The 14,059-nt window shown below is 35.9% G+C and overlaps 1 protein-coding gene across 1 annotated transcript in view; it reads right to left on the reverse strand.

The window, feature by feature from the left end:
- Positions 1-262: 262 nt before the first annotated feature.
- PXDNL (peroxidasin like) overlaps positions 263-14,059 on the reverse strand; it is a 454,842-nt gene continuing 441,045 nt past the window's right edge. Inside the window, exons 22-23 of the mRNA XM_032841176.1 lie at positions 1,401-1,514; positions 263-681 (exon numbers count right to left, since the gene is read on the reverse strand). Of these exons, the coding sequence (XP_032697067.1) occupies positions 550-681; positions 1,401-1,514 (246 nt within the window). The 3' untranslated portion in view covers positions 263-549. The remainder of the gene's footprint in view (positions 682-1,400; positions 1,515-14,059) is intronic.

The following is a 14,059-nucleotide window of genomic DNA, read 5'->3' on the forward strand; positions in this document are numbered from 1 at the left end:
TTCTAGAAGGTGGAGCCTACTGATGGTTAAGGTAAATACCTTTCTAGAAAAATCTAGGCATTTTTTATGTTCTAGATGTGAGAGACGGAGTGGAGTGAGGAAAGCAGCATGGATTACATGCACCAAAGTCATCACAGACATTTCCAGATGTTTTCTCTGAGTGCCAAATGCATTCTACCAAAATTCCTGGAGATCAGGATTTCTCAGAATTTTGAAATGAGAGGTTTTTTCCACAATACTCATATTTTTTAAAAACTTGCATGATTTTTTTTAATTTCCATGTACAGTATATAAAACTGGTAGCTTACAACAAGAAATATTTCTCACAAGAAAGTAATCCTTATCCTCTTTTTGGACATTAATTTTGCATTACTTCAAGGTGTGTTAGCAAATGAAAAGATCCAAGACCTTTAGTATTCTGAAGGGTTAAATGAACTAATTTGTTTTAAATCAGTGTTTTCTATGCCAGGAGTGTGACTATAGGTTAAAAGTGCTTGACTGCCTTTTCCTGAGAAATTCCCCCATTCAGGGCTCAGAGCAGTGAATTGATTAGTGTTTTTCTGGGGAATCAGCTGGCATTCCTGGGCCTCTGCAAACTGGACAGCAGGTTCCTTTCACCAATTCAAGACTCAGACATGGAGCCAGAGGACACGTCTCCACCACACAGGTGACCTGGCCACTCTGAAAGGCAACATTCAAAGATTATTCCCATGTTTCTTACAGTAAAATTACCTTTTTAAAAATGTCTTGTAATATGTAATCTGATTGGTTATCTTAATAAAAATTACCCATGATATGAGCCTATTTATACATGTAGTTCCTATTAATGCTTTTTTTATACATTTGCAGCATGAAAAAAGACTGGAAGTAGTGGCTTATAAAATGTTACCTCCCCAACCAGAGGGCATGGGGTGTGGAGAGAGGCAGGAGCAATTGGTATCAGCTGTGTTCAAAAAACAAACTAAATAAGCTTTTTTTTTTCTTTTGCTGCGTACTATGACAGTGTTTTTTTAATATTTACTTAATGCTTTCGGGCAACATTTGTAGTGAGCTTGACTGGAGAATAAGGAGTTGAATTCAAGCCTCATTTCTGCCTTTATTTGTGTGATCTTGGGCAATGCTCAGTAAATGTCCTGAGTGTCAGCTCTCTCAATTATTAGTGAAAATGTGAAAAGCCCATGTCGTATTTAGCAAGTGTTCATGAGATAGTGGCATATTTACATCGATAATCAAAAAGCTCAAAATCTCATATCAATACCTTGACTTTAAAAATATGCCTAGAATCTATTCACAAAAAGAACACATTTTTCTCTTTTGAATTTTTCAGGTATGTCTCAACTGGCAGGCTAGCAGAAGTAAAACAGGAGGCAGAAGTCAGAAAAACTTCTGGCGGCCCATACCTTACACATACAGCTAATGCACTCTTCTTTCATCCAGTGCTCATTGTCTTTTCTTGGAATCCCTTTATCATCTGTGCATCCTGCCTGCCTGAGGCGTGCCTCCAGCTTGTTTATCTAAAAGAGGAGGTGAAGGAAAGGAAAGTGGGAATTGAAATCGTACCAACAAAGCAGATAACTAACACAGTTTGATGAAATGCTCTCTGTTCTTTAAGTATAGACTTAGGGCAAAAGAAACTTCAAAGCCAACGTAATTTTTCTTAACATTATTTTTTACCCCAAACTTAATTAATCCAAGTCATCTGGTGTCTAAGCTAATAAATAGTTCCCTATATGTTACAAAATATTGAATATGGGTCTAATATCTGAAACAGGTAAGTTTTAAAAGAATGGAATTAAAATCAAATGAGTAGAATTACACATTTTCAAAATCTTATAACATATATTAATATTAATTCAACAAATCAATATTTTACTTAATTTTTGTACTTAGGTTATCATAAACAGCATTCCCTAAACAAATGTTTATTAGACTTCAAAGATAAACAATCCAGGGTGTCAAGGAGCTTAAGACTTAGTGGTATGACAGATCAAAAAATCACAGTGCTAAGCCAATTAGATAGTGACAGTATATCAAAAGCAGAAGAAAAGCAGAAGATAAGCTTCTCTCAGTTCTGCCTCAGGAAGAAAGGGAGGCCTCACACGGAAAAAACATTTGAGCTGTACGCAGACATGACAAAATCATTATGAAAAAAGCAGGGAAAAGGCATTTCAGACAAAAGGGGAAAAGTTTGTCCAAAGCATGAGCACCACAAACAGGTCAGTATCTCAGGAGCATAAACTGCTGGGGAAGGTTAAAGTCACAGGGGGAGTGCTTGTGGGAATCAAAGCAGCAAAGAAAATTAGGACCTTAACAGTCCTATAAATTCATTTAGATATTATAATCTCTAGACAATGGAGAAAAAAATGCAGTCATCACATAATGGGAATATGCAGACAGACTATTGAAAGCAGAGAAACTTCAAGAAGATCCACATTGGCTCAGCTGAGAAAGGAAGAAGTGAGAGTCAAGAAAAGCCATTGAGCAGATAGAGGTGTTTGGTTGGTTTGGGGGTAGGGAAAGAAAAAAAGAATGCAAGATGATTGCAAAGTTCCAGGTTCATAAGGTGCATGAAGGATGGTGTTGTTCACCAAGATATATTCTAGAGGATGCATTACAAAAAAGTAATGATCCACGGAGAAATTAAAGATACTGAATTGAGAGGAATTTTAGAAGGGATGAAAATAATGCATCTTCTAGTTTTTTCAGTTTTACAAAAGAAGAGGCTTAATCCAAGAGCATTGAATGACTCGTGAATGTTGCAGCTGCAATGCTATGGGCTGAACTGTATCCCCTGAAAATCACATGTTGACACTCCAACCCCCAATACCTGAGAATGTGACTGTGTTTGGAGATAAAGTCCTTAAAGAAGTAATTATTTAAAATGTGATCACTGGGGCACCTGGGTGGCTCAGTGGGTTAAAGCCTCTGCCTTTGGCTCAGGTCATGATATCAGGGTCCTGGGATCGAGCCCCACATTGGGCTCTCTGCTCAGCAGGAAGCCTGCTTCCCCCTCTCTCTCTGCCTGCCTCTCTGCCTCCTTGTGATCTCTGTCAAATAAATAAATAAAATCTTAAAAAAAAAAACAAAACACAATAAAATGTGATCACTGAGATGGGACCTAATCCAGTGGGACTGGCGTCCTTATGAGAAGTGGAGATTAGAGTCCAGACACAGTGGGAAGTCTGGGTGAAGATACAAACCAAGGAGAGAGACCTCAGAAGAAACCAACCCTGTCAACACCTTGATCTGGGAATTCCAGCCTCCAGAACTATGAGAAATTAATATCTGTTGTAAAGCCACCTTGCCTGGTATTTGTTACGGCTGTGCTAGCAAACTGATACATGCTTCATTTGGGCTAGATCCCATATTTTCAAAAGAACTTTCTAGTGTATATCTAAGAATCATTATGCTTTTATCTTCTAGTGAATGTTCCTTTCAGATTCTCTGAACTCTGTTATTTGGTTGGAAATGATAAAAAATGATTTCAAATACTTGACCATGATTATTTGTATGTCACAGAAATTATTGTGCCCAAGAATAATTTGGAGACAAACAGTAGACCAGACTGGATGACTTAAAGACCATAAAAGCAATGATTTATTTTTAAATGGTTATGAACACATGCTGTTTGTCAGCTAGTCCTAGGGGAGACTACAATGATAAACACTCCTGGGTTTCTATTCTTAGGGAGACTACTGTGTGGTAGGGGAGAATGAATTTCTGCAAAAATAAATATGATAGAAGCCCAGATGTTGTGTCCTATAAGAGTATATACACAATGATACAGAATTTCAAGGGAAAATAATAATTTTTAGAAAAATGGAGTAGAAAAGGGAAGAATCAGGGAAGAATTTACAATTTAAATGGCACTCGTGCTAGGCCTTGAATAAAGATGGCATTTGGTCATGGTAGTTTTGGTAGTACATTTCAGCTGGAGGGGAAGTGTGTAAAGGAAGTTAATAAGAGGGGAGGGTAAACAGTGAGTATGTAAGTTTGGAAAAAACGAGGGGTGCTTGGGTTGGTTAAGCATCTGCCTTCAGCTCAGGTCATGATTCCAGGGTCCTGGGCTGGAGCCCCGTGTCAAGCTTCCTGCTTGGGGAGAGCCTGCTTCTCCCTCTCCTGCTCCCCCTGCTTGTGCTCTCTCTCCCTCTCTCTGTGTGTGTTTCTGTGTCAAATAAATAAAATGTTAAAAATTTTAAAAAAAGAACATAGAAAACATGAAAAATGTCATTTGGAAATTAGATAAAAAGATGGGTCAGGACTACATTTTCCAGAGCCAAAAATACCAATGAACTTAGAATTCACTAAGGAAACAAAATCTTAATGTAAAAATTAATTAATTAGTTGATTAATTAATAAAATTGATTGTATAAAATATTTTACTACGTTTGTGTTGAAGTAGGACAGTAGGATGGGCCTGTGAGGGTAATTTAGTATCACAGTGCCTACACTTCAGAAGTGACATCCATTGTTCATTAATTTATTCATTACCCAATAGGATTCATAAATATCCAATATATGCCAGCTAAACATTGATGAATTAAAAGACTAAATCTCTGGCTTTATGTAAGTAGTGATAATGGATACAATGATAGGATAAATTAAAAATTATGGTGGAGGCAGGAATGATAGTGTTTTATAATGACTAGGTGTGGACTGAGTTAGTCATTACCTGAGCAGGGTCATGGGTGTGATAAATGAAAATCATAAAATTCTGTAGACATATTAGTGATTATGGTCTAGAAGACTAAGATTAAAAAACACTTTTATTTCTAAAAATACTGAGAACATGTAAAACATTACTAAAGATGAATAAGTTCCAAAAAATAAAAAAGAATAGACGCAATTCCAAGATACAGAAAAGATATTAAGGTGGTAACTTCTGTCCTCAAGGAGAAAAGTATAGAAAAACAAAATAGACAAATGATAGCAGCACATCTGTTTTAAACTTCGGGCACTTAGAGCAATAATATATGACAAAGAAATGACAAAGAAACTCTTTAAGGGAAATAGTCTGTCTATGTATCATAAATGTAAAAGATATAATGCATGATGAAATTTTGTTCTGGAATTAATCTGAGTCAAGAATAAGAGGCACTTTGGTGGGGAGTCAGAAAATATGCTGGACCATAACTTTCATTTCCCTATTTCCCCATGTACTTATTGCTAATATACAGAAATACAATTTATTTTTGTATGTTTATCTTATGTATCTTCTATCCTGTGACCTTGATGAAATTGCTTATTAATTCTAAGAGTTGTCTGGTAGATTCTTTGCAATTTTCTGAGAGGTAACTATATCACCTGAAAATATTTTTCTTTCTTCCTTTGCAATCTGTAGACATTTTCCTTTTCTTATCTATTGCATTAGGAAGAACTTCCAGCACTCTGTTTAATACATCCTTGCTTTATTGGCAATAGTAGGAGGAAAGCATTCAACCATTCACCATGTAAGCCTATTAATACAGCAGGTTACATTAATTAACTGATTTTGGAGCATTAAACTAGCCTTGAATTCTCCAGTAAACCCCACTTAATTATGTTGTACAATTTTTTTTATGTATTGCTATATTATATCTGCTAATATTTTGTTAAAAGTTGTTGCATCCATATTCATGAGGGATAATTGGTATGTGATTTTCTTCTTTTGTACTGTCTTTGTCTAGTTTGGGTATCAGATTAATACTATCTTCAAAAATGAATTGAAAGTATTCTCTCCTCTGCTATTACTGGAAAATTTCTGTAAATTTTTCTTTAAATATTTGATAGACTTCTGAACATTTGAAGCCATCTGCACATGGGGATTTGGGGAGGAGATTTTTTTAACTAATAATTCAATTTCCTTGGCAGCTTTAAAGCTATTCAAATAATCTATTTCATATTGGGTGAATCATGATAGTTTGTGTTTTTTTTTTTTAAGATTTTATTTATTTATTTGACAGACAGAGATCACAAGTAGGCAGAGAAGCAGTCAGAGAGAGGAGGAAGCAGACTCCCTGCTGAGCAGAGAGCCCGATGTGGGGCTCGATCCCAGGACCCTGGGATCATGACCTGAGCTGAAGGCAGAGGCTTTAACCCACTGAACCACCCAGGCGCCCCGATAGCTTGTGTTTTTTAAGGAGTTAGTACACTTGATCTAAGTTGTCAAATTTAGGTGTGAAGAATTTTGCTTCTTTCTTTCTGCCATGAGTTGATTTAGTTGTTGCTTTTCCAGGTTCTTAAGGTAGAAACTTAGATTAATTTTTTTTTAAGATTTTTATTTATTTATTTATTTGACAGACAGAGATCACAAGTAGGCAGAGAGGCGGGGGGTGGGGTGGCGGCACGGTTGTGGGAAGCAGGCTCCCTGTGGAGCAAAGAGCCTGACTCTGGGCTCAATCCCAGGACCCTGAAATCATGACCTGAGCCAAAGGCAGAGGCTTAAACCACTGAGCCACCCAGGCACCACTAGATTATTGATCTGAAAGACATACCCTCTTTTCTACTATATGTATTAGGGGCTCTAAATTTCCCTCTCTGTGCTGCTTTATGCTAATTTATTCTTCATTTTCATGTTTCAGTTCAGTTTGATGTATTTTTTTATTCCCCTTGAGACTTCCTATTTAACTTGTCAACTCTTCAAAAGTGCGTTATTTCCTTTCCAAATATTTAGTCATTGTCCTTTTGTCTTTCTCATTTCTAGTTTTGTTATGTTGGGTTCAGAAGGCATGCTCTGTATAACTTGAATTCTTTTAAATTTATTAAGGTTTCTCTTATGACTCAGAATAAAATCTATCTTGGTACTAGAAGTAGGCACTTGAATAGAGGGAGTATTCTGTTATAGTTAGATTGAATGTGCTATATAAATGGCAGTTAGATCCTATTGTTTGAAGTCATTTTTACATTCTTCAAATCTTGCTGACTTCTCTTTTCAGCTATTCTCTATACTGTTGAGATAGGGTTGTTGAAGTTTTAACCAAATAGTTTTGACTATTTCTCTTTTCAGTTTTATTAGTTTTTGCTTCATATATTTCAAATACTTTGCAGTTCTCTTGGTTACTGAATGTATATTTAAGATTTGTCATCTTTGTGATTGGTTCTTTTAGCATTGTATAATTGTCCTTGGTAATACTTCCTCTGAAATCTATTTTATTCAGAATGAACTTAGCCACTCTTGCTTTAATTTAATTAATGTTGCATAATATTTATTTTTCTACCATTTCACTTTCAACCTTCCTATATTGTTATGTTTGAAATCAGTTTCTTGTAGACAGCTTAAAGATAGGTTATGCTTTTTTAAATAGTTTATTAATATCTGTCTTTTATTTGGTATTATTTAGAACAGTTACACTTAACATGCTTATTGATATGTTAGAGCTTAAATATACCAATTTATTCTTTGTTTACCATTTGTTCTGTTTTTCACTTTTCTGTGTTCTATTTCTTGATTTTCTGATGGCTGCTTTAAAATCCCTGTCACATAATTATAATATCTCTGTCACTTTAGTGTTGGAATTCACTGTCTTTTTTTTACTCCATTTGACATCTTTCCACTTCTTGGCATAGTGAAAAATTCTCTGTTGAAATGTGGACATGTTGAGTATTATGGTATGATTTTGGATGTTATTTAAACCTTATGTTGTAGGTGTTTTCTTCAAACTGCTCTAGCAGGAGAAGGAGGGTAACACTGTTGCTGCCATGTGGAAGAAGGAGTCTGTGTCCCTCACTTGTCCTCTGTTGATGCCCAAGGGAAATCTCTTCATTAATCCTATACAGAGCTAAAAGTCCTGGTTCCCTATTGGGCCTCCACTTACTACCTCGGAGAGGTAGGTACATATTTTACTGTTTTGCACATGGCCTCCAATGACCATGGGGTGGATAGGGGAAACGGAGATCTCATTACCAGTGGGAAGTAGTGGAAGTCCTAACTCTCCACTGGCCCCCTCTGACATCACCCTAGTGGGGAGGGAGAAGGGTGCTTCATTATTTTTAGGTCAAAGTGGAAGTCAAAGCTCCCCACAGTGACTGTAATCATTTAAAAGAGATGAGAATCATGGTTTCCTGTTTGGCCTTTTATGGCAGTAGCCTCATAGGGGAGTTATGTTTCCTAATCATAGGCTAGAGTAGATGGACGTCTGGGCTCCTCATTCAGTGTTTGCTAGCATTGGTGGCTGTGGGGCCAATGCTTTGTCTGTGTTGTTTGGCTGAGGTAGGATGGTTATTGTCTAAAAGTTTTCCCTAACACTAGGCTGTCTGTTTCCTAGTCTTTGCCTAGAGAGAGTAAGGTTTCACTCAGCCTTTTTTTCCTCTCTACCTATTGTCATTTCAGAGTTGCCAAGCTAGCTACTTAGCTCCAAACTGGGTTGCATGAGGAAAAAACAAAAATACCTAAAACCAGGAAACAACATGTTATTTCTTGGGCCCCAAGGTCACTGGCCAGTATACTTCTTTCTTCTCTTCACCATTCTGAGTCTTCTTATGTTTGTTTATATGCGATGTTTAAGGTTTTTAGTTGTATGTTACAAGGAATAGGCAAAAGCACATCTACTTTATTTTCTCAGAAGTAAAACTTTTATCTTACATAATCATGTAAAATTTTGACTTAAATGACCCCAAAATTATTGTTCTATATAATTTATTAACTTGCTCTGCAAAGTTAATAATTTAATCAAAAGCTTAGCCATCCCATATCACTGCAATCTCCCCAAAGTAGCTGCTTAGTCAGAGTATACAATACTGACAATAATATTCTCATTGTTCAGCTGCACACTGGTAGGATCCTTACTTACATGCATTGAATGGTGACCTCCAAAATTTGTAACTCAATGCCCTAACCTCCAGTACCTCACAATGTGATATTATTTGGAAATAGAGACATCGCAAATGTAATTAGTTAAGATGAAGTCATGCCAGAGTAGGCTGGGCTCCTATTTCTATATGAATGGTATCCTCATAAAACGGGTGAAATTTAGACACAGACAGACAAATAGGGAAAATATCATGTCAATATGAAGGTAGAGATTTATAAGACAAAGAATGCCAATGGTTGCCAGCAAACCTCCAGAGATAGGAGAAACACATAGAACAGATTCTCCCTTATCACCTTCAGAAGGAATCAACCCTGATAACATCTTTATCATGGACTTTCAGCCTCCAGAATTCTAAGTCAATACATTTCTGTTGTTTAAGGTGTCCAGTAGTGGTTTTGTTATAGCAGCCCTAGCAGACTAATGCAGTTCTCATTAGAGACTTTCCAGATACAATCTTTTATAGTTTTTTTTTCTTTTAAGTAAAAGAGGGATTCTGGAGATTTGAATTCATAAATCTTGTTTCATTTGGGAATATCTAACACTTAGGAATATCTAACACCTAAAGACACCTTAGAGATCAAATCAGAAAAGTAAATGACCTAAGAACTTAAAATTTTTGCAAAATTCATCCAGAGAGAAAGTATGTCCTATAAAAAGTAGTATTACATTTTATAGAAATATTTTTAGTCTAAAATTCACTAATCACAAAGTATTGAAATCCTAAAGTATTTACTGGAATATTTAACTGAATTTAGACCAGTCTTATTAAGTAGTCATTATTCCTGAAGCCCACTTATTTTGTCATCAAAGTTTCCCACACTGGAAGGTGCTTGTGACAAATTGCATTATTTTGTTCACAAAAGTCAACAGTCCTCTATAGTGGGCCTTTCTCCATGGACACTTTTGTGGTCACTCTCTCTGAGAGGAGTATACCTGTCTCCCAGTGACATCAGGTTTTGTTCTATAACACCCTGGTCAATGGCACATGAGCAGAGCTAATGTGGGTCATACTAAGGAAAATCTTTAAACACCAGTACCAACAATGATCTTTTTCTTATACCACAAGAGAAGTATTTTCTAGACAGTGATGCTCCTATAGTCTAGGTCTGGAAATTTAAAATCTATGAAGCAGAAACATAGCTGAGTCCCAAAGAGCAGGAAACATTCATCAAGATCTAGGACATCCTGGACCATAAAGCAACCTTAAACAATGATAAAAGAATAGATACCATACAAAGTGCACTTTTAGATTACTGTGGAATTAAACTAAAAGTCAATAACAGAAATATTTGAGAATTAGGAAACAATTCAAGTGATCTATAGATCAAGAAAAGAAATAAAAAAGAAATGCATACTTTTAAATAAATGGAAATGAAGATATAACATCAAAATTTGGTGGGTGCAGTAGAAGAATGCTTAAAGAAAAATTCATGGGATCAAATCCATATATTGTAAATGAATAAAGATATGAAATCAGTATTGGTAATTTGTGTATTCTCTCTTTTTACCCTGGTTAGCGTCATTAGGGGCTTATGAATCTTTTTTTTAAATCAGCTTTTGTTTTCATTGATGTTTCTTCTTGTTTTTCTATATTCAATTTTACTGATTTCTGCTCTAACTGTATGATGTCCTTCCTTCATCATATTTTGGTTTTAATTTTGTTGCTATAATTGTCCTAGTTTCTTATTTTTCTAGTTTCGAATGAACTAATTCTAGTTTCCAGTAAACTCTAGTTTCTAGAGAAATAAGAGAAAATTAAGCCCAAAATATAGGGAAAAAAGCGCATGAAAGTTATAACAGAGAACTATAAAACTGAATACTAGGAAACAATAGAAAATGAAAACAAAAGCTAATTATTTAAGAAATCAATAATATTCATAAATCTCTAGTGAAACTAAGAAAACATAGAAAATACACAAATTGCCAACATCATAAATAAAATCATCACAACTAACCCCATGAACATCAGAAGGGCAAAAAAAGTAATAATATAAACTACTCTGGGCCAAAGATTTCATAACTTAGACGGAATGGATCAATTCCTTTAAAGACACAAATTATCAAAAGTCACATAAGAAAGAGATATCCTGAACAGCCTTGTATCTATTAAAAAATTAAATCAGTAACTTAAAAACCTTCCAAAAAAGAAAACACAAGGCTCAGATAGGTTCACTGGTGCTTTACACCTTGAGAAAAAGTAAAAGCAACACTCCACAACCTCTTCTAGAAAACAGAAGCAAATAGAACACTTAAAGCCAAATCCAGGTTAAGAAATTATGAGAAAAGAAAATTACTGAATAATACCTCTCATGCATGTAGATGTAGATAGTAGTGGATTTAATCTAACAATGTATAACAACAACTACATACCATAACCCAGTGTGATTTATTCCTGGTATACAAGACTTGTTTAACATTCAAAATCAATTAGTGGAATCTGTGCTATTAACAGGTTAAAAAAAAAATCATAGTTCATAATATCAATAACAAAAAAAAATCTGACAAAATCCAACACTCACCGATGATAAAAACTCTCAGTAACTAGAAACAGAATTTCCACAAGTTGATTAAAAAAAAACTACAAAAATCATATATAGCTAACATATTTAATGATGAGAGGCAGGGTGCTTCCCCCATAAGACTGGGAACTTTTCTTTTCTCAGTCTTATTCAAATTTTTAGTCCTAGCTAATGCTATAAGATAATAAAAAATAAGTAAGTGGTACATAGATACGTAAGATACAAAATTGCCTTTATTAGCCAATGACACAATTGTCTATGTTGAAAAACCCAAAGAATCTATAAAACTCTCCTTTAAATGTTTTTAGTATATTCACAAAGTTGTACAATCATCATTACAATCAAATTTTGTAACATTGCATCACCTCAAAAAGAAACCCTATATGCATTAACAGTCAAGTTCCATTTCCTTTTCCACTCCCCCAGGCTTAAACAACAACTAGTCTACTTTCAATTTCTGTAGATTTGTTTACTTTGGAAGTTTCTGTATCCTTTATTCTGACAAGTATGCGGCATTTTCTGACAGGTCTGTTTCACTTAGCATAATGTTTTTAAGGCTCTCCCATGTTGTTGCATGTATCTATACTTGATTCCTTTCTATAGCCAAATAATGTTCCATTGCATTAAACCACATTTTGTTTTATCAATTGATAAATATTTGGATTGTCACCACTTTTTGGCTATTTTGAATAACACTACTGTGAATATTAATATAGCAACTCACATGTGGGTCTGTTTTCATTTCTCATTGGTATATACCTAGGACAGGCTGAGAATTTTCTAAAATCCTCATGTTCTGGTTGGTTTTTGCTTAATATTTCTTTTCACAATTTCTCTTTCTTCTCTTACATTTTATCATAAGTAGCAAGGTTAAATTAGAATACACTTTGAACACTTTGCTTAGAAATCTCCTCAGTGGGGGGAGGAGTCAAGATGGTGGAGAAGTAGCAGGCTGAGACTACATCAGGTAGCCAAGATCAGCTAGATAGCTTATCAATCCATTGCAAACACCTACAAATCCAATAGCAGATTGAAGAGAAGAAGAGCAGCAATTCTAGAAACAGAAAATTGACCACTTTCTGAAAGGTAGGACAGCGGAGAAGTGAATCCAAAGTGACAGGAAGATAGACCACGGGGTAGGGGCCAGCTCCCGGCAAGTGGCGGAGCAACGGAGCACAAAATCAGGACTTTTAAAAGTCTGATCCATTGAGGGATATCGCTCCAGAGGCTAAACCAGGGTGAAGCCCACGTGGTGTCAGTGTGGCCGCAGGTCCCGCAGGGTCACAGAAGTATCAGGGGTGTCTGAGAGTCACAGAGCTCACAGGTATTAGAGTGGGGAAGCCAGCTACAGAGAAAGAGCCAAGGGGTGAGCTCTCGGCTTGGAGTTACCTTGAACCGGTAGCAGGCTGTGTGAGCTCAGAGAGCGGCCAGAGGCCAGGGAAACAGGACTGACTGAGCACTTTTCTCTGAGGGTGCACGGAGGAGTGGGGCCCTGAGCTCTTGGCTCCAACTGGGCTGGAGATTGGGAGGCCGCCATTTACATTCCCATCCTCCAGAACTCTATGGAAAGCATTCAGGGAAAAAAAGCTCCTGCAAGCAAACCCCAGCGGATTACTTAGCCCGGCCCCTGGTAAGGGCGGTGCAATTCCACCTCGGGCAAAGACACTTGAGAATCACTACAACAGGCCCCCTCCCCAAGAAGATCAGCAAGAAATCCAGCCAGGACCAAGTTCACTTACCAAGAAGAACAGCGGAATTCCAGAGGAGGAGAAAGCAAAGCATGGAATTCATGGCTTTCTCCCCATGATTCTTTATTCTTGCAGTTAATTTTAATTTTATTTAATTTTATTTTTTTCTTCTAAATATTTTTTAACCTTTACCCTCTCCTCTTTTAACGTTTTTTAACTAGTTTATCTTAAAAATACCTTTCATAAAAAATAATAATTATAATCTTTTTTGAACCTTCATTATTATAGTCATATTTTATCCTTCATTGTATCTAACTTTTTTTGTAAACAGATAGGGCTTTTTCTTCTAAAAAATTTGGGGTACAACTTCTAATAGATCAAAATGTACCCTAAATCTAGCTCCGGGCTTGTTCTAGTCTCTGGCCTGAGCAAAATCTCTCCACTTTCTTTTTCTTTATTCTCCAACCAACTTACTTTATCAACTCCTTTTTTAGAAATTAAAAATTTTTTTTTTCTTCATCTTTATAGGCATACTCTATTCCTTCATTGTGTTTACCCTTATATATGTTTTTCATTCTTTAAGATTTTGGGACGTAGTTTCTTCTAAGAGACCAAAATACTCCCAAAATTAATTGGGTGACCCTATTCTAGTCACCAATCAAATATATATATTTTTTTTCTTTTTTATATTTTTTTTAATTTGTTTTCTTTTTTTATTTTTTTTTTCCTGAACTTCTTTTTGTCCCCTTTCTACCTCCCCCAATGATTTGGGGTCTCTTCTGATTTGGGTAAAGCTCATTTTCGTGGGGTCTTTGACACCCATTTAGTATTTTATTTGCTCCTTCATATATTCTTATCTGGACAAAATGACAAGGCGGAAAACTCACCACAAAAAAAAAGAACAAGAGGCAATACCGAAGGCTGGGGACCTAATCAATATGGACATTGGTAATATGTCAGATCTAGAGTTCAGAATGACGATTCTTAAGGTTCTAGCTGGGCTCAAAAAAGGCATGGAAGATATTAGAGAAACCCTCTCTGGAGATATAAAAGCCCATTCTGG

The sequence above is a fragment of the Lontra canadensis genome, unplaced genomic scaffold (assembly GCF_010015895.1).
Source record: "Lontra canadensis isolate GAN:19392208 unplaced genomic scaffold, GSC_riverotter_1.0 scaffold121, whole genome shotgun sequence".
NCBI lineage: Eukaryota > Metazoa > Chordata > Mammalia > Carnivora > Mustelidae > Lontra > Lontra canadensis.